The sequence below is a fragment of the Oncorhynchus keta genome, chromosome 26, assembly GCF_023373465.1.
Source record: "Oncorhynchus keta strain PuntledgeMale-10-30-2019 chromosome 26, Oket_V2, whole genome shotgun sequence".
NCBI classification, from domain to species: Eukaryota; Metazoa; Chordata; class Actinopteri; order Salmoniformes; family Salmonidae; genus Oncorhynchus; species Oncorhynchus keta.
Window position 1 is genome coordinate 45223124 of NC_068446.1, and position 22775 is coordinate 45245898.

The 22775-nt window shown below is 44.4% G+C and overlaps 1 protein-coding gene and 1 long non-coding RNA gene across 4 annotated transcripts in view; both read right to left on the reverse strand.

Moving 5' to 3' along the window:
- Positions 1-22775, reverse strand: part of ddb2 (damage-specific DNA binding protein 2) — a 33369-nt gene that overhangs the window by 6922 nt on the left and 3672 nt on the right. For 2 of the 3 annotated variants that reach the window (XM_052481081.1, XM_052481083.1), the window contains exons 2-9: positions 22537-22694; positions 22229-22350; positions 18599-18790; positions 9998-10164; positions 8158-8257; positions 6827-7004; positions 2078-2223; positions 1828-1983 (exon numbers count right to left, since the gene is read on the reverse strand). In XM_052481081.1, the coding sequence (XP_052337041.1) occupies positions 1828-1983; positions 2078-2223; positions 6827-7004; positions 8158-8257; positions 9998-10164; positions 18599-18790; positions 22229-22350; positions 22537-22684 (1209 nt within the window). In that variant the 5' untranslated portion in view covers positions 22685-22694. Of the gene's footprint in view, positions 1-1827; positions 1984-2077; positions 2224-6826; positions 7005-8157; positions 8258-9997; positions 10165-11306; positions 11453-18598; positions 18791-22228; positions 22351-22536; positions 22695-22775 lie in introns of all 3 variants that reach the window. The other variant, XM_052481082.1, reaches the window with a different exon arrangement.
- Positions 3247-6256, reverse strand: LOC127912178 (uncharacterized). The gene is made up of 3 exons (XR_008081297.1): positions 6236-6256; positions 4947-6139; positions 3247-4788 (listed from the first exon to the last, which is right to left on the reverse strand). It is a non-coding gene; the product is annotated as an uncharacterized LOC127912178 (long non-coding RNA).

Consider the following 22775-nt stretch of genomic DNA (forward strand, 5'->3'; position numbering starts at 1 on the left):
TTAGTCTAGATGACAAACATAGTCCAGTGGATTATTAGTCATCCCAGATCCTACAAACATAGTTATTGGATTAGTTAGTCTGACAAACTGGTTAAATTAGTTAGTCTAGATTGACAAAACGGACATTATTTTTAGTCAAGATGACAAACATAGTTAGTGGATTACAAATACATAATTGACAAACATAGTTAGTGTGAGTTAGTTAGTGACAACAAACAGCTTCATCACTTTCCATATCAAAGTCCAAGGGATTACAGGCTAACATTAAAAACTAGTTAGTGCTAACATTAAACTAAGGCTAGATGACAAACATAGTAAACTGGATTGCAGGCTAGATGACAAACATTCCAAACTAAGGCTACAGGCTAACCATCCCACATTAAACTAAGGCTACAGGCTGAACTTGTTGACATTAAACTAAGGCTACAGGAGATTTAACACTGACATTAAACTAAGGCTACAGGCTAACGCTGATATTAAACAAGGCTGCAGGCAAATACATACATTAAACTAAGGCAAACAGGCTTCAACGCTGACATTCAAACCAAGGCTACAGGCTAACATTAAACTAAGGCTACAGGCTAACGCTGACATTAAACTAAGGCTACAGGCTAACGCTGACATTAAACTAAGGCTACAGGCTAACGCTGACATTAAACTAAGGCTACAGGCTAACGCTGACATTAAACTAAGGCTACAGGCTAACGCTGACATTAAACTAAGGCTACAGGCTAACGCTGATATTAAACTAAGGCTACAGGCTAACACTGACATTAAACTAAGGCTACAGGCTAACACTGACATTAAACTAAGGCTACAGGCTAACGCTGACATTAAACTAAGGCTACAGGCTAACACTGACATTAAACTAAGGCTACAGGCTAATATTAAACTAAGGCTACAGGCTAACACTGACATTAAACTAAGGCTACAGGCTAACACTGACATTAAACTAAGGCTACAGGCTAACACTGACATTAAACTAAGGCTACAGGCTAACACTCACATTAAACTAAGGCTACAGGCTAACACTGACATTAAACTAAGGCTACAGGCTAATATTAAACTAAGGCTACAGGCTAACATTAAACTAAGGCTACAGGCTAACACTGACATTAAACTAAGGCTACAGGCTAACACTGACATTAAACTAAGGCTACAGGCTAACACTCACATTAAACTAAGGCTACAGGCTAACACTGACATTAAACTAAGGCTACAGGCTAATATTAAACTAAGGCTACAGGCTAACATTAAACTAAGGCTACAGGCTAACACTGACATTAAACTAAGGCTACAGGCTAACACTGACATTAAACTAAGGCTACAGGCTAACACTGATATTAAACTAAGGCTACAGGCTAACGCTGACATTAAACTAAGGCTACAGGCTAACACTGACATTAAACTAAGGCTACAAGCTACCACTCACATTAAACTAAGGCTACAAGCTAAAACTGACATTAAACTAAGGCTACAAGCTAACACTGACATTAAACTAAGGCTACAAGCTAACACTGACATTAAACTAAGGCTACAGGCTAACACTGACATTAAACTAAGGCTACAAGCTAACACTGACATTAAACTAAGGCTACAGGCTAACGCTGACATTAAACTAAGGCTACAAGCTAACACTGACATTAAACTAAGGCTACAGGCTAACGCTGATATTAAACTAAGGCTACAGGCTAACACTGACATTAAACTAAGGCTACAGGCTAACGCTGATATTAAACTAAGGCTACAGGCTAACACTGACATTAAACTAAGGCTACAGGCTAACACTGACATTAAACTCAGGCTAAATTTAGAATGTGTACTCACAGATATGATGCCAGGGGCGTTGGGGTCCAGTAGTTGGCATGCCAGCTCTCCTGTGTTGGCATCATAGATATCGATGGTCCTCAGGGCACCTGGACACACCCTCTCGTCAGGGTACCGTCCAACCACCATCAGGTCGTACAGAGGGTGCCACGTGGCCTGGAGACACAAACAAAGATTGAAGGTGAAGCTTTTGAGCCAATGAGAGAGAGAGACACACACATAAACCCACCCCCCCACCCACGTTCCTCACCTTGATTGGTGTGAGGTGCTGAAACTGTCTGTGTGGGTGCTGGATAATCTGCTGAGGAGTTGACCAATCAGAAGAGGAGTACACCCTGATCTGGTCATACTGGTCCGTGGTCAGGAGCTTGGAGCAGTCCACTGGATTAAAGTAGGCTGGGGGGATGGAATAACAGCATGAGGGGGGGAAGAAGAGAGAGAGGAGAGGGAGAGAGAGAGAGAGAGGAGAGAGAGAGGGAGAGAGAGAGAGAGCGGGAGGGAGATCGGGAGGGAGAGAGAGAGGAGACAGAGAGAGAGAGAGAGGAGACAGAGAGGGAGAGAGAGAGACAGAGAGGGAGAGAGAGAGACACAGAGACAGAGACAGAGACAGAGAGAGACAGACAGAGACAGAGACAGAGACAGAGACAGAGACAGAGAGAGAGAGAGAGACAGAGAGCGGGAGGGAGATCGGGAGGGAGAGAGAGGAGACAGAGAGGGAGAGAGAGAGACACAGAGGGAGAGAGAGAGACACAGAGGGAGAGAGAGAGAGAGAGACACAGAGGGAGAGAGAGAGAGAGACACAGAGGGAGAGAGAGAGAGAGAGAGAGAGACAGAGACAGAGACAGAGACGAGACAGAGACAGAGACAGAGACAGAGAGACAGAGAGAGAGAGAGAGCAGGAGGGAGATCGGGAGGAGAGAGAGAGAGAGAGGAGACAGAGAGAGAGACAGAGAGACAGAGAGACAGAGAGACAGAGAGACAGAGAGACAGAGAGACAGAGAGAGAGAGAGAGAGAGAGAGAGGGAGAGAGAGAGAGAGAGAGAGAGAGAGCGGGAGGGAGATCGGGAGGGAGAGAGAGAGACAGAGACGGAGACAGAGACAGAGACGGAGACGGAGACGGAGACGGAGAAGAAGACACTGTGACGTGAGGTTGTCTCACCTAGCGATCTGAAGACACTGTGACGTGAGGTTGTCTCACCTAGCGATCTGAAGACACTGTGACGTGAGGTTGTCTCACCTAGCGATCTGAAGACACTGTGACGTGAGGTTGTCTCACCTAGCGATCTGAAGACACTGTGACGTGAGGTTGTCTCACCTAGCGATCTGAAGACACTGTGACGTGAGGTTGTCTCACCTAGCGATCTGAAGACACTGTGACGTGAGGTTGTCTCACCTAGCGATCTGAAGACACTGTGACGTGAGGTTGTCTCACCTAGCGATCTGAAGACACTGCGACTGTGACGTGAGGTCGTCTCACCTAGCGATCTGAAGACACTACGTCTCACCTAGCTGTCGTAACTTCTCTAGGGTAGGGGGCAGCATTCGGAATTTTGGATGAAAAGCGTGCCCAAATTAAACTGCCTGCTACTCAGGCCCAGAATATAGGATATGCAAATAATTGGTAGAGTTGGATAGAAAACACTTTGAAGTTTCCAAAACTGTTAAAATAATGTATGTGAGTATAACAGAACTGATATGGCATGTGACAACCCGAGGAAAATCCATCCAGGAAGTGCTATTATTTTGAAAGGCTGTTTATCCATTGAAAGCCTATCCACCATACAAAGACTTAGGACCCAGTTCACGACCTCTATGATTTCCTCAACATCTGACCAGTCTTTAGGCATTGTTTCAGGCTTTTACTCTGAAAAATGAGGGAGATACAGCACTTTCAATGAGAGGACAGTGGAAATTTCCAGACATGAGTCCAGCGCCTTTCTTGTTTCTACTTTTCTATTGACGAAGCTTTTGCCCTGTTGAAATATTATTGATTATTTATGGAGAAAAAAAACCTGAGGATTGATTTTAAACATCTTTTGACATGTTTCTATGAACTTTTTTTGACTTTTCGTCTGGATGTTGAGAGCGCACTTTGGATTACTTAACTTAAGCGCACCAACAAAACTGAGGTTTTTGGACATAAAGAGGCACATTATCGAACAAAACAAACATTTATTGTTGTAACATGGAGTCCTGGGAGTGCCACCAGATGAAGAGCAAAGGTTAGTGATTAATTTAATCGCTATTTCTGACTTTTGTGAGTCCTCCTTGGCTGGAAAATGTCTGTATGGTGTTTTGTGGCTAGGCGCTGTCCTAACAACTCGCAAGGTAAAGCCGTTTTGAAACCTGACACTATGGTTGGAGTAACAAGAAGTTTATCTTTAAAATGGTGTATAATACTTGTATGTTTGAGGAATTTTAAATATGGGATTTCTGTTGTTTTGAATTTGGCGCCCTGCACTTTCACTGGCTGTTGTCGATGTGGGACGACGCTAGCGATGATGCCCGAAAGGTTAACTGTAAAGCGTTGACCTTGGTCCAAAACGTATACTCGTACACACAACAGTGTTCTAGAATTGAACCGTTGGCTTTCATACTTCTGGAATTCTCTGCACGGCTCTCAAGCTATTTCTCCACCTGTCAACACATTCAAATGAATAGAGGACGAGCACCGGAACCACGTTGGACGGTGGTCTCAGAACCACGGAGCTATGTCACAATGGGACGGCAGACAATCTCACCTCAGAACCGCGGAGCTATGTCACAATGGGACGCCAGACCCGCGGAGCTATATCACAATGGGACGCCAGACAATCTCACCTCAGAACCGCGGAGCTATGTCACAATGGGACGGCAGACAATCTCACCTCAGAACCGCGGAGCTATGTCACAATGGGACGGCAGACAATCTCACCTCAGAACCGCGGAGCTATGTCACAATGGGACGGCAGACAATCTCATCTCAGAACCGTGGAGCTATGTCACAATGGGACAGCAGAACCGCGGAGCTATGTCACAATGGGACAGCAGAACCGCGGAGCTATGTCACAATGGGACGGCAGACAATCTCATCTCAGAACCGCGGAGCTATGTCACAATGGGACGCCAGACAATCTCACCTCAGAACCGCGGAGCTATGTCACAATGGGACGGCAGACAATCTCATCTCAGAACCGCGGAGCTATGTCACAATGGGACGGCAGACAATCTCACCTCAGAACCGCGGAGCTATGTCACAATGGGACGGCAGACAATCTCACCTCAGAACCGCGGAGCTATGTCACAATGGGACGGCAGACAATCTCATCTCAGGACTAGGATTTATGCTTTAAGTGGCTTTTTTAATGTTTTTGATTTATTTAACCTTTATTTAACTTGGCAAGTCAGTTAAGAACAAATTCTTATTTACAATGACGGCCTACAGGGGAACAGTGGGTTAACTGCCTTGTTCAGGGGCAGAACGACAGATTTTCACCTTGTCAGCTCAGGGATTCGATCTTGCAACCTTTCGGTTACTAGTCCAACGCTCTAACCACTAGGCTACCTGCCGCCTCTACACTCTAACCACTAGTCTACCTGCCACCTCTACACTCTAACCACTAGGCTACCTGCCACCTCTACACTCTAACCACTAGGCTACCTGCCACCTCTACACTCTAACCACTAGGCTACCTGCCACCTCTACACTCTAACCACTAGGCTACCTGCCACCTCTACACTCTAACCACTAGGCTACCTGCCACCTCTACACTCTAACCACTAGGCTACCTGCCACCTCTACACTCTAACCACTAGGCTACCTGCCACCTCTACACTCTAACCACTAGGCTACCTGCCACCTCTACACTCTAACCACTAGGCTACCTGCCACCTCTACACTCTAACCACTAGGCTACCTGCCACCTCTACACTCTAACCACTAGGCTACCTGCCACCTCTACACTCTAACCACTAGGCTACCTGCCACCTCTACACTCTAACCACTAGGCTACCTGCCACCTCTACACTCTAACCACTAGGCTACCTGCCACCTCTACACTCTAACCACTAGGCTACCTGCCACCTCTACACTCTAACCACTAGGCTACCTGCCACCTCTACACTCTAACCACTAGGCTACCTGCCACCTCTACACTCTAACCACTAGGCTACCTGCCACCTCTACACTCTAACCACTAGGCTACCTGCCACCTCTACACTCTAACCACTAGGCTACCTGCCACCTCTACACTCTAACCACTAGGCTACCTGCCACCTCTACACTCTAACCACTAGGCTACCTGCCACATCTACACTCTAACCACTAGGCTACCTGCCACCTCTACACTCTAACCACTAGGCTACCTGCCACCTCTACACTCTAACCACTAGGCTACCTGCCACCTCTACACTCTAACCACTAGGCTACCTGCCACATCTACACTCTAACCACTAGGCTACCTGCCACCTCTACACTCTAACCACTAGGCTACCTGCCACCTCTACACACTAGGCTACCTGCCACCTCTACACTCTAACCACTAGGCTACCTGCCTCCTCTACACTCTAACCACTAGGCTACCTGCCACCTCTACACTCTAACCACTAGGCTACCTGCCACCTCTACACTCTAACCACTAGGCTACCTGCCACCTCTACACTCTAACCACTAGGCTACCTGCCACCTCTACACTCTAACCACTAAACTACCTGCCACCTCTACACTCTAACCACTAGGCTACCTGCCACCTCTACACTCTAACCACTAGGCTACCTGCCACCTCTACACTCTAACCACTAGGCTACCTGCCACCTCTACACTCTAACCACTAGGCTACCTGCCACCTCTACACTCTAACCACTAGGCTACCTGCCACCTCTACACTCTAACCACTAGGCTACCTGCCACATCTACACTCTAACCACTAGGCTACCTGCCACCTTGACAACACAGTGGTCAAGATGAAAACACTCCTGAATGTAGGATAGGAGAGAGCTACCACAGCACTCTATATAGTACCTGAGTTAACAGCTTTGTCATGAACCATCTCGTGGAGGTAAGTGTCCTTGTCCTTGATGTTCCTCAGGTCCCATAGCTTCACCGTGTGGTCAACGGACGCTGTCGCCATTAACCAATCGCAGCGAGGGTTGAATTCAGCATGGGTCACTTTTGCTTTGTGCAGCTTCCCGTTGAAGACCTGTGTGTGTGTGTGGGGGGGGGGCGATAGTTTAACAGCATCTTCAAGAACAACGTCAGGAAATGAAATCATTGGAACGGTCAAAAACGGTGTCTGACGCAGTCATGCATTATTATAAGGCAGAATATTAATAGAATTGTCTTATTCTCAGAACATGAAAACACAACAAAATATAGAACATTAGCAACAGTGTAGAAATATACAAACTAGCTATAGTGTAAACTACAGTATAAATATACTATATAGTACTGTAGCTAAACTACAGTGAAATATACTATAAGTACTGTACAGTATAAATATACTATATAGTACTGTAGCTATAGTGTAAACTACAGTATAAATATACTATATAGTGTACTGTAGCTATAGTAAACTACAGTAGAAATATACTATATAGTACTGTAGCTATAGTGTAAACTACAGTAGAAATATACTAATAGTACTGTAGCTATAGTGTAAACTACAGTAGAAATATACTATATAGTACTGTAGCTATAGTGTAAACTACGGTAGAAATATACTATATAGTACTGTAGCTATAGTGTAAACTACAGTAGAAATATACTATATAGTACTGTAGCTATAGTGTAAACTACAGTATAAATATACTATATAGTACTGTAGCTATAGTGTAAACTACAGTATAAATATACTATATAGTACTGTAGCTATAGTGTAAACTACAGTATAAATATACAGTACTGTAGCTATAGTGTAAACTACAGTATAAATATACTATATAGTACTGTAGCTATAGTGTAAACTACTATACAGTACTGTAGCTATAGTGTAAACTACAGTATAAATATACTATACAGTACTGTAGCTATAGTGTAAACTACAGTATAAATATACAGTACTGTAGCTATAGTGTAAACTACAGTATAAATATACAGTACTGTAGCTATAGTGTAAACTACAGTATAAATATACAGTACTGTAGCTATAGTGTAAACTACAGTATAAATATACTATATAGTACTGTAGCTATAGTGTAAACTACAGTATAAATATACTATATAGTACTGTAGCTATAGTGTAAACTACAGTATAAATATACTATATAGTACTGTAGCTATAGTGTAAACTACAGTATAAATATACTATATAGTACTGTAGCTATAGTGTAAACTACAGTAGAAATATACAGTACCTGGAGTCCATCCATGCCCAGCAATAAGACTCGTCCAATGTTGTCTCCTGTCACCAACATCTGTCTGCTCAACGACACATCTACACAGCAGTACCACAGACTGGAACAGAGATGTAATCGTCATATCATTTCAAGTAATATCAAATGTATCACTAATTTAAAAAAATAAAAAATAATAATGTAAACTGCTGTGATTATCCTCATCAATAAATTCAGCCAATACTCAACTTTTGTATCGTACTAATCAACAGAATGTGATAAGACCAGCCTGCGTCTCCTTTATCGTCAGACAGACGAAGTGCACTAGTTGTGTTTTTCCCCTTAAATTTAAGATGACATTTGTCAATGCGCTATGCTTGCATCCCAAATGGCACCCTATCCCCTACATAGAACAATACTTTTGACCATAGACCTACAGTGGGGAGAACAAGTATTTGACACACTGCCGATTTTGCAGGTTTTCCTACTTACAAAGCATGTAGAGGTCTGTCATTTTTTATCATAGGTACACTTCAACTGTGAGAGACGGAATCTAAAACAAAAATCCAGAAAATCACATTGTATGATTTTTAAGTAATTCATTTGCATTTTATTGCATGACATAAGTATTTGATCACCTACCAACCAGTAAGAATTCCGGCTCTGACAGACCTGTTAGTTTTTCTTTAAGAAACCCTCCTGTTCTCCACTCATTACCTGTATTAACTGCACCTGTTTGAACTCGTTACTTGTATAAAAGACACCTGTCCACACACTCAATCAAACAGGGCTCCAACCTCTCCACAATGGCCAAGACCAGAGAGCTGTGTAAGGACATCAGGGGTTAAATTGTAGACCTGCACAAGGCTGGGATGGGCTACAGGACAATAGACAAGCAGCTTGGTGAGAAGGCAACAACTGTTGGCGCAATTATGAGAAAATGGAAGAAGTTCAAGATGACGGTCAATCACCCTCGGTCTGGGGCTCCATGCAAGATCTCGTGAGATAAAAATTACAGACCTCTACATGCTTTGTAAGTAGGAAAACCTGCAAAATCGGCAGTGTGTCAAATACTTGTTCTCCTCAGTGTATCTGATTAACATCCCTTTCCTGAGAAAGACATATCCTAAAGTTTTCACAGACAATCACACAGCAAAAATCCTACAGTATTTTACACCCTATATGCTCTGGTCTAAAGTAATGCCCTATATAGTGCACTACTTTAGACCAGAGCCCTATTCCCTATATAGTGCACTACTTTAGACCTGAGCCCTATTCCCTATATAGGGCACTACTTTAAATCAGAGCCCTATTGCCTATATTGGGCACTACTTTAGACCAGAGCCCTATTCCCTATATAGGGAATAAGGATCTAAAGTAGGGCACTAAATAGGGAATAAGGATCTAGTTTAAAGTAGGCCATTAAATAGGGAATAAGGGTTTAAAGTAGGGCACTAATAGGGAATAGGGGTCTAAAGTAGTGCACAATATAGGGAATAGGGCTCTGGTCTAAAGTAGTGCACTATATAGGGAATAGGGCTCTCGTCTAAAGCAGTGTACTATATAGGGAATAGGGTTCTGGTTTAAAGTAGTGCCCTATATAGGGAATAGGGGTCTAAATTAGTGCACTATATAGGGAATAGGGCTCTGGTCTAAAGTAGTGCCCTATATAGGGAATAGGGCTCTAGTCTAAAGTAGTGCACTATATAGGGAATAGGGCTCTGGTCTATAGTAGTGTACTATATAGGGAATAGGGGTCTATAGTAGTGTACTATATAGGGAATAGGGGTCTATAGTAGTGCACTATATAGGGAATAGGGTGCCATTTCTAACGCTGTATAAGTAGGGCCTGCATCCTCACCAGACATTGTGGTGATCATGTCCACAGTCCTGGACTCTGGACAGAACCGTCCCTGGACCGCCCTGAAAGCTTTGCTCGGTCAGCGTACCGTCGCCAGACGCCAGGTAGACCTTGGACGGGTCCGTCAGGCTAAACGTCATCCCACCAATAAAATCCCCGGCTCCTTTCTGACCAACACAAAACAGACCAATCGAATGCGTTTGTTACGGATCAAGTTCCGGTGGTTCCTTCCTGTTTCAGTCAGTTGTCCGACCAGTTGGTGTCCCTGGTGAAATCCAACCTTAGCCAATGACAGTTCTGTCCAGATAAACGCGAGCCTATCGGAAGGCAGTGGTCTGTTTCGGACTACACTAGTTATATCTTGATACGGTGTTGAGAAAAAGGGGCTTGGTCTGCATCCCAAATGGCACCCTATTCCCTATATAATACACTACTATAGACCCCTATTCCCTATATAATACACTACTATAGACCCCTATTCCCTATATAGTACACTACTATAGATCAGAGCCCTATTCCCTATATAGTGGTACTACTATAGACCAGAGCCCTATTCCCTATATAGTGCACTACTTTAGACCAGAGCCCTATTCCCTAAATAGTGCACTACTTTAGACCAGAGCCATATTCCCTATATAGTGCACTACTTTAGACCAGAGCCCTATTCCTAAATAGTGCACTACTTTAGACCAGAGCCCTATTCCCTATATAGTGTACTACTTTAGACCAGAGCCCTATTCCCTATATAGTGCACTACTTTAGACCAGAGCCCTATATAGTGCACTACTTTAGACCAGAGCCCTATTCCCTATATAGTACACTACTTTAGACCAGAGCCCTATGGCACCCTAGTAGTACCACTATATAGGGAATAGGGCCCTGGTCTAAAGTAGTGTACTATATAGGGAATAGGGCTCTGGTCTATAGTAGTACCACTATATAGGGAATAGGGCTCTGGTCTATAGTAGTACCACTATATAGGGAATAGGGCTCTGGTTTAAAGTAGTGCACTAAATAGGGAATAGGGGTCTAAAGTAGGGCACTAAATAGGGAATAAGGGTCTAAAGTAGGGCACTAAATAGGGAATAAGGGTATAAAGTAGGGCACTAAATAGGGAATAGGGGTCTAAAGTAGGGCACTAAATAGGGAATAAGTGTATAAAGTAGGGCATTAAATAGGGAATAGGGGTCTAAAGTAGGGCACTAAATAGGGAATAAGTGTATAAAGTAGGGCATTAAATAGGGAATAGGGGTCTAAAGTAGGGCACTAAATAAATAGAGTGCCATTTGGGACACGTCCCGTCTCTTACTCCCATGACTCTGTGTTGGTAAACACCCTTAGAGTGGTCCCGTTGAAATCCTGCAGCGCGGTGGTTCCCCTGACAGAGGTGGTGAACAGCTGACTGGGGTTGTACGGGTTAAACTTCAGAGCTGTAATAGAGCCTCCAGGACCAACCTGCGTAAAACACACACAGGAGTAGACACTGGTCTCAAATCACATCCTATTCCCTATTTAGTGCACTACATTTGACCAGAGCCCCGGACGACAGAGCCCCGGACGACAGAGCCCCCGACAAAAGTAGTGCACTAAATGAGAAATGGGGTGCCATTTGGGACTCGACCAACGTAGACCCGATACTAATCGGATAAGTAGACCCGATACTAATCGGATAAGTAGACCCGATACTAATCGGATAAGTAGACCCGATACTAATCGGATAAGTAGACCCGATACTAATCGGATAACTAGACCCGATACTAACCGGATAAGTAGACCCGATACTAACCGGATAAGTAGACCCGATACTAACCGGATAAGTAGACCCGATACTAACCGGATAAGTAGACCCGATACTACCGGATAAGTAGACACGATACTACCGGATAAGTAGACCCGATAGTAATCGGATAAGTAGACCCGATAGTAATCGGATAAGTAGACCCGATAGTAAATCGGATAAGTAGACCCGATAGTAAATCGGATAAGTAGACCCGATAGTAAATCGGATAAGTAGACCCGATAGTAAATCGGATAAGTAGACCCGATAGTAAATCGGATAAGTAGACCCGATACTAAATCGGATAAGTAGACCCGATACTAAATCGGATAAGTAGACCCGATACTAAATCGGATAAGTAGACCCGATACTAAATCGGATAAGTACTACCGGATAAGTAGACCCGATACTACCGGATAAGTAGACCCGATACTACCGGATAAGTAGACCCGATACTACCGGATAAGTAGACCCGATACTACCGGATAAGTAGACCCGATACTATCGGATAAGTAGACCCGATACTATCGGATAAGTAGACCCGATACTATCGGATAAGTAGACCCGATACTATCGGATAAGTAGACCCGATACTATCGGATAAGTAGACCCGATACTACCGGATAAGTAGACCCGATACTACCGGATAAGTAGACCCGATAGTAATCGGTATGTGTCGTATGTTAAGCATACTATCAATACTGTGGGGGGACTCTTGATGTAAAAATGGATTTCCAAGTCGACTGTTATTGCAAATATGATCGATTACAGTGTTCCTAAACAGTAACACAGACCGATTTAAACTATTGATTACGGAGTTCTGATTTAAACTATTGATTACGGTGTTCCTAAACAGTAACACAGAACGATTTAAACTATTGATTACAGTGTTCCTAAACAGTAACACAGAACGATTTAAACTATTGATTACGGTGTTCCTAAACAGTAACACAGAACGATTTAAACTATTGATTACAGTGTTCCTAAACAGTAACACAGAACGATTTAAACTATTGATTACGGAGTTCTGATTTAAACTATTGATTACGGTGTTCCTAAACAGTAACACAGAACGATTTAAACTATTGATTACAGTGTTCCTAAACAGTAACACAGATCGATTTAAACTATTGATTACAGTGTTCCTAAACAGTAACACAGATCGATTTAAACTATTGATTACAGTGTTCCTAAACAGTAACACAGAACGATTTAAACTATTGATTACGGTGTTCCTAAACAGTAACACAGAACGATTTAAACTATTGATTACAGTGTTCCTAAACAGTAACACAGATCGATTTAAACTATTGATTACAGTGTTCCTAAACAGTAACACAGATCGATTTAAACTATTGATTACAGTGTTCCTAAACAGTAACACAGAACGATTTAAACTATTGATTACGGAGTTCTGATTTAAACTATTGATTACAGTGTTCCTAAACAGTAACACAGACCGATTTAAACTATTGATTACGGAGTTCTGATTTAAACTATTGATTACAGTGTTCCTAAACAGTAACACAGAACGATTTAAACTATTGATTACGGTGTTCCTAAACAGTAACACAGACCAATTTAAACTATTGATTACAGTGTTCCTAAACAGTAACACAGACCAATTTAAACTATTGATTTCGAAGTTCTGATTTAAACTATTGATTACAGTGTTCCTAAACAGTAACACAGAACGATTTAAACTATTGATTACGGAGTTCTGATTTAAACAGATTTAAACTATTGATTACGGTGTTCCGATTTAAACAGATTTAAACTATTGATCAGTGTTCCGGTTTAAACTATTGATTACAGTGTTCCTAATCAGTAACACAGACCGATTTAAACTATTGATTACGGTGTTCTGATTTAAACAGATTTAAACTATTGATTACAGTGTTCCGATTTAAACAGATTTAAACTATTGATTACGGTGTTCCGATTTAACAGTTTCAATAGTTTAAATCTGTTTATCAGCGTCAACTCACCATCAGTACGACCAAGAATATGTTTTCCGCGATGCGGATCCTGTGTTCTGCCTTACAAACGGGACAACGGAATGGATCGCATGCAGCGACCCAAGAAAACGACTCCGAAAAAGAGGGAAACGTAGCGGTCTTCTGGTCAGACTCCGGACAAGGGCACATCGCACACCACTCCCCAGCATTCTTCTTGCCAATGTCCAGTCTCTTGACAACAAGGTTGATGAAATCCGAGCAAGGGTAGCATTCCAGAGGGACATCAGAGACTGCAACGTTCTCTGCTTCACGGAAACATGGCTCACTGGGAAGACGCTATCCGATGCGGTGCAGCCAACGGGTTTCTCCACACATCGCGCCGACAGAAACAAACATCTTTCTGGTAAGAAGAGTGGCGGGGCGTATGCCTCATGACTAACGAGACATGGTGTGATGAAGGAAACATGCAGGAACTCAAATCCTTCTGTTCACCTGATTTAGAATTCCTCACAATCAAATGTAGACCGCATTATCTTCCAAGAGAATTCTCTTCGATTATAATCACAGCCGTATATATCCCCCAAGCAGACACATCGATGGCTCTGAACGAACTTTATTTAACTCTTTGCAAACTGGAAACCATTTATCCGGAGGCTGCATTCATTGTAGCTGGGGATTTTAACAAAGCTAATCTGAAAACAAGACTCCCTAAATTTTATCAGCATATCGATTGCGCAACCAGGGGTGGTAAAACCTTGGATCATTGTTACTCTAACTTCCGCGACGCATATAAGGCCCTGCCCCGCCCCCTTTCGGAAAAGCTGACCATGACTCCATTTTGTTGATCCCTGCCTACAGGCAGAAACTTAAACAAGAGGCTCCCACGCTGAGGTCTGTCCAACGCTGGTCAGACCAATCTGATTCCACACTCCAAGACTGCTTCCATCACGTGGACTGGGACATGTTTCGTATTGCGTCAGATAAAAATATTGACGAATACGCTGATTCGGTGTGCGAGTTCATTAGAACGTGCGTTGAAGATGTCATTCCCATAGCAACGATAAAAACATTCCCTAACCAGAAACCGTGGATTGATGGCAGCATTCGCGTGAAACTGAAAGCGCGAACCACTGCTTTTAATCAGGGCAAGGTGTCTGGCAACATGACCGAATACAAACAGTGCAGCTATTCCCTCCGCAAGGCTATTAAACAAGCTAAGCGTCAGTACAGAGACAAAGTAGAATCTCAATTCAACGGCTCAGACACAAGAGGCATGTGGCAGGGTCTACAGTCAATCACGGACTACAAGAAGAAACCCAGCCCAGTCACGGACCAGGATGTCTTGCTCCAAGGCAGACTAAATAACTTTTGCCCGCCCTGAGGACAATACAGTGCCACTGACACGGCCTGCAACGAAAACATGCGGTCTCTCCTTCACTGCAGCTGAGGTGAGTAAGACATTTAAACGTGTTAACCCTCGCAAGGCTGCAGGCCCAGACGGCATCCCCAGCTGCGCCCTCAGAGCATGCGCAGACCAGCTGGCCGGTGTGTTTACGGACATATTCAATCAATCCCTATACCAGTCTGCTGTTCCCACATGCTTCAAGAGGGCCACCATTGTTCCTGTTCCCAAGAAAGCTAAGGGAACTGAGCTAAATGACTACCGCCCCGTAGCACTCACTTCCGTCATCATGAAGTGCTTTGAGAGACTAGTCAAGGACCATATCACCTCCACCCTACCTGACACCCTAGACCCACTCCAATTTGCTTACCGCCCAAATAGGTCCACAGACGATGCAATCTCAACCACACTGCACACTGCCCTAACCCACCTGGACAAGAGGAATACCTATGTGAGAATGCTGTTCATCGACTACAGCTCGGCCATAGTACCCTCCAAGCTCGTCATCAAGCTCGAGACCCTGGGTCTCGACCCCGCCCTGTGCAACTGGGTACTGGACTTCCTGACGGGCCGCCCCCAGGTGGTGAGGGTAGGCAACAACATCTCCTCCCCGCTGATCCTCAACACGGGGGCCCCACAAGGGTGCGTTCTGAGCCCTCTCCTGTACTCCCTGTTCACCCACAACTGCGTGGCCACGCACGCCTCCAACTCAATCATCAAGTTTGCGGACGACACAACAGTGGTAGGCTTGATTACCAACAACGACGAGACGGCCTACAGGGAGGAGGTGAGGGCCCTCGGAGTGTGGTGTCAGGAAAATAACCTCACACTCAACGTCAACAAAACTAAGGAGATGGTTGTGGACTTCAGGAAACAGCAGAGGGAACACCCCCTATCCACATCGATGGAACAGTAGTGGAGAGGGTAGCAAGTTTTAAGTTCCTCGGCATACACATCACAGACAAACTGAATTGGTCCACTCACACTGACAGCGTCGTGAAGAAGGCGCAGCAGCGCCTCTTCAACCTCAGGAGGCTGAAGAAATTCGGCTTGTCACTAAAAGCACTCAAAAACTTCTACAGATGCACAATCGAGAGCATCCTGGCGGGCTGTATCACCGCCTGGTACAGCAACTGCTCCGCCCTCAACCGTAAGGCTCTCCAGAGGGTAGTGAGGTCTGCACAACGCATCACCGGGGGCAAACTACCTGCCCTCCAGGACACCTACACCACCCGATGTTACAGGAAGGCCATAAAGATCATCAAGGACATCAACCACCCGAACCACTGCCTGTTCACCCCGCTATCATCCAGAAGGCGAGGTCAGTACAGGTGCATCAAAGCTGGGACCGAGAGACTGAAAAACAGCTTCTATCTCAAGGCCATCAGACTGTTAAACAGCCACCACTAACATTGAGTGGCTGCTGCCAACACACTGTCATTGACACTGACCCAACTCCAGCCACTTTAATAATGGGAATTGATGGGAAATGATGTAAATATATCATTAGCCACTTTAAACAATGCTACCTTATATAATGTTACTTACCCTACATTATTCATCTCATATGCATACGTATATACTGTACTCTACATCATCGACTGCATCCTTATGTAATACATGTATCACTAGCCACTTTAACTATGCCACTTTGTTTACTTTGTCTACATACTCATCTCATATGTATATACTGTACTCGATACCATCTACTGTATGCTGCTCTGTACCATCACTCATTCATATATCCTTATGGGTTCAAGTCGCGCATGGATATATTTTTCCATTTTCAGTGATCAGATTTTCCTGCACTTTTCGATGAAACGCACGTTCTGTTATAGTCACAGCCATGATTTAACCAGTTTTATAAACGTCTGAGTGTTTTCTATCCACACATACTAATCATATGCATATACTATATTCCTGGCATGAGCAGCAGGGCGCTGAAATGTTGCGCGATTTTTAACAGAATGTTCGAAAAAGTAGGGGGTAGGAGTAACAGGTTAAACAGATTTAAACTATTGATTACGGTGTTCCGATTTAAACAGATTTAAACTATTGATTACGGTGTTCCGATTTAAACAGATTTAAACTATTGATTAGTGTTCAGATTTAAACAGATTTAAACTATTGATTACAGTGTTCCAGTTTAAACTATTGATTACGGTGTTCCAGTTTAAGCTATTGATTACGGTGTTCCGGTTTAAGCTATTGATTACGGTGTTCCGGTTTAAGCTATTGATTACGGTGTTCCGGTTTAAGCTATTGATTACGGTGTTCCGGTTTAAGCTATTGATTACGGTGTTCCGGTTTAAGCTATTGATTACGGTGTTCCGGTTTAAGCTATTGATTACGGTGTTCCGGTTTAAGCTATTGATTACGGTGTTCCGGTTTAAGCTATTGATTACGGTGTTCCGGTTTAAGCTATTGATTACGGTGTTCAGGTTTAAACTATTGATTACAGTGTTCAGGTTTAAACTATTGATTACGGTGTTCCGGTTTAAGCTATTGATTACGGTGTTCCGGTTTAAGCTATTGATTACGGTGTTCAGGTTTAAACTATTGATTACGGTGTTCAGGTTTAAGCTATTGATTACGGTGTTCCGGTTTAAGCTATTGATTACGGTGTTCCGGTTTAAGCTATTGATTACGGTGTTCCGGTTTAAGCTATTGATTACGGTGTTCCGGTTTAAGCTATTGATTACGGTGTTCCGGTTTAAGCTATTGATTACGGTGTTCGGTTTAAGCTATTGATTACGGTGTTCGGTTTAAGCTATTGATTACGGTGTTCGGTTTAAGCTATTGATTACGGTGTTCGGTTTAAGCTATTGATTACAGTGTTCGGTTTAAGCTATTGATTACGGTGTTCCGGTTTAAGCTATTGATTACGGTGTTCCGGTTTAAGCTATTGATTACGGTGTTCCGGTTTAAGCTATTGATTACGGTGTTCCGGTTTAAGCTATTGATTACGGTGTTCCGGTTTAAGCTATTGATTACGGTGTTCCGGTTTAAGCTATTGATTACGGTGTTCCGGTTTAAGCTATTGATTACGGTGTTCCGGTTTAAGCTATTGATTACGGTGTTCCGGTTTAAGCTATTGATTACGGTGTTCAGGTTTAAACTATTGATTACGGTGTTCCGATTTTAAACAGATGTACATTTACATTTCAGTCATTTAGCAGACGCTCTTATCCAGAGCGACTTACAAAATGGTGCATTCACCTTATGACATCCAGTGGAACAGCCACTTTACAATAGTGCATCTAAATCTTTTAGGGGGGTGAGTGAGAAGGATTACTTATCCTATCCTAGGTAAATACTATTGTATTATTTGTGTGTATCATCTTGAACATCTAGGTACACAACAGTCAAACGAGAAAACGAATAAGCACGCACTCATTAGTAACCCATCGGCCAATGGCGTCGCTGGGTTGTAGCGATGGAACCTTTCCAGATGTGTATCTCACCCCTTGTATGAAGCTGGTCTTGTTGAGCACGTTGTAGTCCCAGAGGACCACGTCTCCTCCCTTGGAGCCGACCGCCAGCGTGGTGGGGTGCGAGGGGTGCCACTCCAGACAGGTGACCCGCCGGTCAAATGGACTGGCTGTACGGTGGAGCTTATAGGAGGACAGGGAACGTACAAACGGCTCTTGGAGACACTGCGGGAGGGAAATAAGATATCGTGTACTGATGATGATTGGGGCCGGCAGGGTAATCTAGTGGTTAGAGTGTAGAGGAGGCAGGTAGTCTAGTGGTTAGAGTGTAGAGGTGGCAGGTAGACTAGTGGTTAGAGTGTAGAGGTGGCAGGGTAATCTAGTGGTTAGTGTAGAGGAGGCAGGTAGTCTAGTGGTTAGAGTGTAGAGGAGGCAGGTAGTCTAGTGGTTAGAGTGTAGAGGTGGCAGGTAGTCTAGTGGTTAGAGTGTAGAGGAGGCAGGTAGTCTAGTGGTTAGAGTGTAGAGGTGGCAGGTAGCCTAGTGGTTAGAGTGTAGAGGTGGCAGGTAGCCTAGTGGTTAGAGTGTAGAGGTGGCAGGTAGCCTAGTGGTTAGAGTGTAGAGGTGCTATGTAGCCTAGTGGTTAGAGTGTAGAGGGGGCAGGTATTCAGCTGTTGAGACATCTCTTTAAATATATACTATTTTACAGTTTGTTGAATATTTTACCTTATATCATCAATCAGTAGGTACAGTTTCCTAGTCACCCTACAGACACTACTGTTCCCTAGTCACCCTACAGACACTACTGTTCCCTAGTCACCCTACAGACACTACTGTTCCCTAGTCACCCTACTGTTCCCTAGTCACCCTACAGACACTACTGTTCCCTAGTCACCCTACAGACACTACTGTTCTCTAGTCACCCTACAGACACTACTGTTCCCTAGTCACCCTACTGTTCCCTAGTCACCCTACAGACACTACTGTTCTCTAGTCACCCTACTAGCTGTCAGACACTACTGTTCCCTAGTCACCCTACAGACACTACTGTTCCCTAGTCACCCTACTGTTCCCTAGTCACCCTACAGACACTACTGTTCTCTAGTCACCCTACTAGCTGTCAGACACTACTGTTCCCTAGTCACCCTACAGACACTACTGTTCTCTAGTCACCCTACAGACACTACTGTTCCCTAGTCACCCTACAGACACAGACACTACTACTGTTCCCTGTTACAGACACTACTGTTCCCTAGTCACCCTACAGACACAGTCACTACTACTGTTCCCTAGTCACCCTACAGAGTCACCCTACAGACACTACTGTTCCCTAGTCACCCTACAGACACTACTGTTCCCTAGTCACCCTACAGACACTACTGTTCCCTAGTCACCCTACAGACACTACTGTTCCCTAGTCACCCTACAGACACTACTGTTCCCTAGTCACCCTACAGACACTACTGTTCCCTAGTCACCCTACAGACACTACTGTTCCCTAGTCACCCTACAGACACTACTGTTCCCTAGTCACCCTACAGACACTACTGTTCCCTAGTCACCCTACAGACACTACTGTTCCCTAGTCACCCTACAGACACTACTGTTCCCTAGTCACCCTACAGACACTACTGTTCCCTAGTCACCCTACAGACACTACTGTTCCCTAGTCACCCTACAGACACTACTGTTCCCTAGTCACCCTACAGACACTACTGTTCCCTAGTCACCCTACAGACACTACTGTTCCCTAGTCACCCTACAGACACTACTGTTCCCTAGTCACCCTACAGACACTACTGTTCCCTAGTCACCCTACAGACACTACTGTTCCCTAGTCACCCTACAGACACTACTGTTCCCTAGTCACCCTACAGACACTACTGTTTCCCTACAGTCTGTTCCCTACAGACACTACTGTTCCCTAGTCACCCTACAGTCACCCTACAGACACTACTGTTCCCTAGTCACCCTACAGACACTACTGTTCCCTAGTCACCCTACAGACACTACTGTTCCCTAGTCACCCTACAGACACTACTGTTCCTAGTCACCCTACAGACACTACTGTTCCCTAGTCACCCTACAGACACTACTGTTCCCTAGTCACCCTACAGACACTACTGTTCCCTAGTCACAGACACTACAGACACTACTGTTCCCTAGTCACCCTACAGACACTACTGTTCCCTAGTCACCCTACAGACACTACTGTTCCCTAGTCACCCTACAGACACTACTGTTCCCTAGTCACCCTACAGACACTACTGTTCCCTAGTCACCCTACAGACACTACTGTTCCCTACAGACACTACTGTCACCCTACAGACACTACTGTTCCCTAGTCACCCTACAGACACTACTGTTCCCTAGTCACCCTACAGACACTACTGTTCCCTAGTCACCCTACAGACACTACTGTTCCTAGTCACCCTACAGACACTACTGTTCCCTAGTCACCCTACAGACACTACTGTTCCCTACAGACACTAGTCACCCTACAGACACTACTGTTCCCTAGTCACCCTACAGACACTACTGTTCCCTAGTCACCCTACAGACACTACTGTTCCCTAGTCACCCTACAGACACTACTGTTCCCTAGTCACCCTACAGACACTACTGTTCCCTAGTCACCCTACAGACACTACTGTTCCCTAGTCACCCTACAGACACTACTGTTCCCTAGTCACCCTACAGACACTACTGTTCCCTAGTCACCCTACAGACACTACTGTTCCCTAGTCACCCTACAGACACTACTGTTCCCTAGTCACCCTACAGACACTACTGTTCCCGAGTCACCCTACAGACACTACTGTTCCCTAGTCACCCTACAGACACTACTGTTCTCTAGTCACCCTACAGACACTACTGTTCTCTAGTCACCCTACAGACACTACTGTTCCCTAGTCACCCTACAGACACTACTGTTCCCTAGTCACCCTACAGACACTACTGTTCCCTAGTCACCCTACAGACACTACTGTTCCCGAGTCACCCTACAGACACTACTGTTCCCTAGTCACCCTACAGACACTACTGTTACAGACACTAGTCACCCTACAGACACTACTGTTCAGTCCCTACAGACACTACTGTTCCCTAGTCACCCTACAGACACTACTGTTCCCTAGTCACCCTACAGACACTACTGTTCCCTAGTCACCCTACAGACACTACTGTTCCCTAGTCACCCTACAGACACTACTGTTCCCTAGTCACCCTACAGACACTACTGTTCCCTAGTCACCCTACAGACACTACTGTTCCCTAGTCACCCTACAGACACTACTGTTCCTAGTCACCCTACAGACACTAGTCACCCTACAGACACTACTGTTCCCTAGTCACCCTACAGACACTACTGTTCCCTAGTCACCCTACAGACACTACTGTTCCCTAGTCACCCTACAGACACTACTGTTCCCTAGTCACCCTACAGACACTACTGTTCCCTAGTCACCCTACAGACACTACTGTTCCCTAGTCACCCTACAGACACTACTGTTCCCTAGTCACCCTACAGACACTACTGTTCCCTAGTCACCCTACAGACACTACTGTTCCCTAGTCACCCTACAGACACTACTGTTCCCTAGTCACCCTACAGACACTACTGTTCCCTAGTGACCCTACCACACTAGTCTGACTGTAGTAGTGTACCTGTCTCATCTGAGAATGAAGGCTCTGCCCCAGTGTACTCTGGTAAATGTAGTGCAGGATGCTTCCTGGTCCACTTCTCTTCCCAACTGAAGATCTGATCATGGTGGTTGGGAAAACAGGCCCTGAAATACAAAACCGGTACAGTCAATAACATTAAAGAATGGAAAGAGTCACTTCTCTCCGTGACAAGAGAAATACAGTAACATTTCTGGAGTGGGGGAAATGAAATAGAGGACAGTACAGCCAATCAAAAGCTTCTATAACGGAGATTGGCGTTTCTATTAGATCCATTGGTGTTACTAGCAGACCTGTTTTCAATGTGTTCGTCCCGTCCTTCTTCTGCCGAAGCTTCATGGAGACGGTTTGTCCTGCAGCCCCAGACGTTTCTCCATTCTGCCTCCTCGACTTCTGCTTCGATTCAGATGCTTCTGAAGGACCCTTCTTTGCCCGTGTCATTTCTGAGTGACTGTAAAAAAATAAAAAATAAAAATAAAACACAAATCACTTGTGTTCATGGCTAAATCAAAGTTCGACCGGCTCTTCAAAC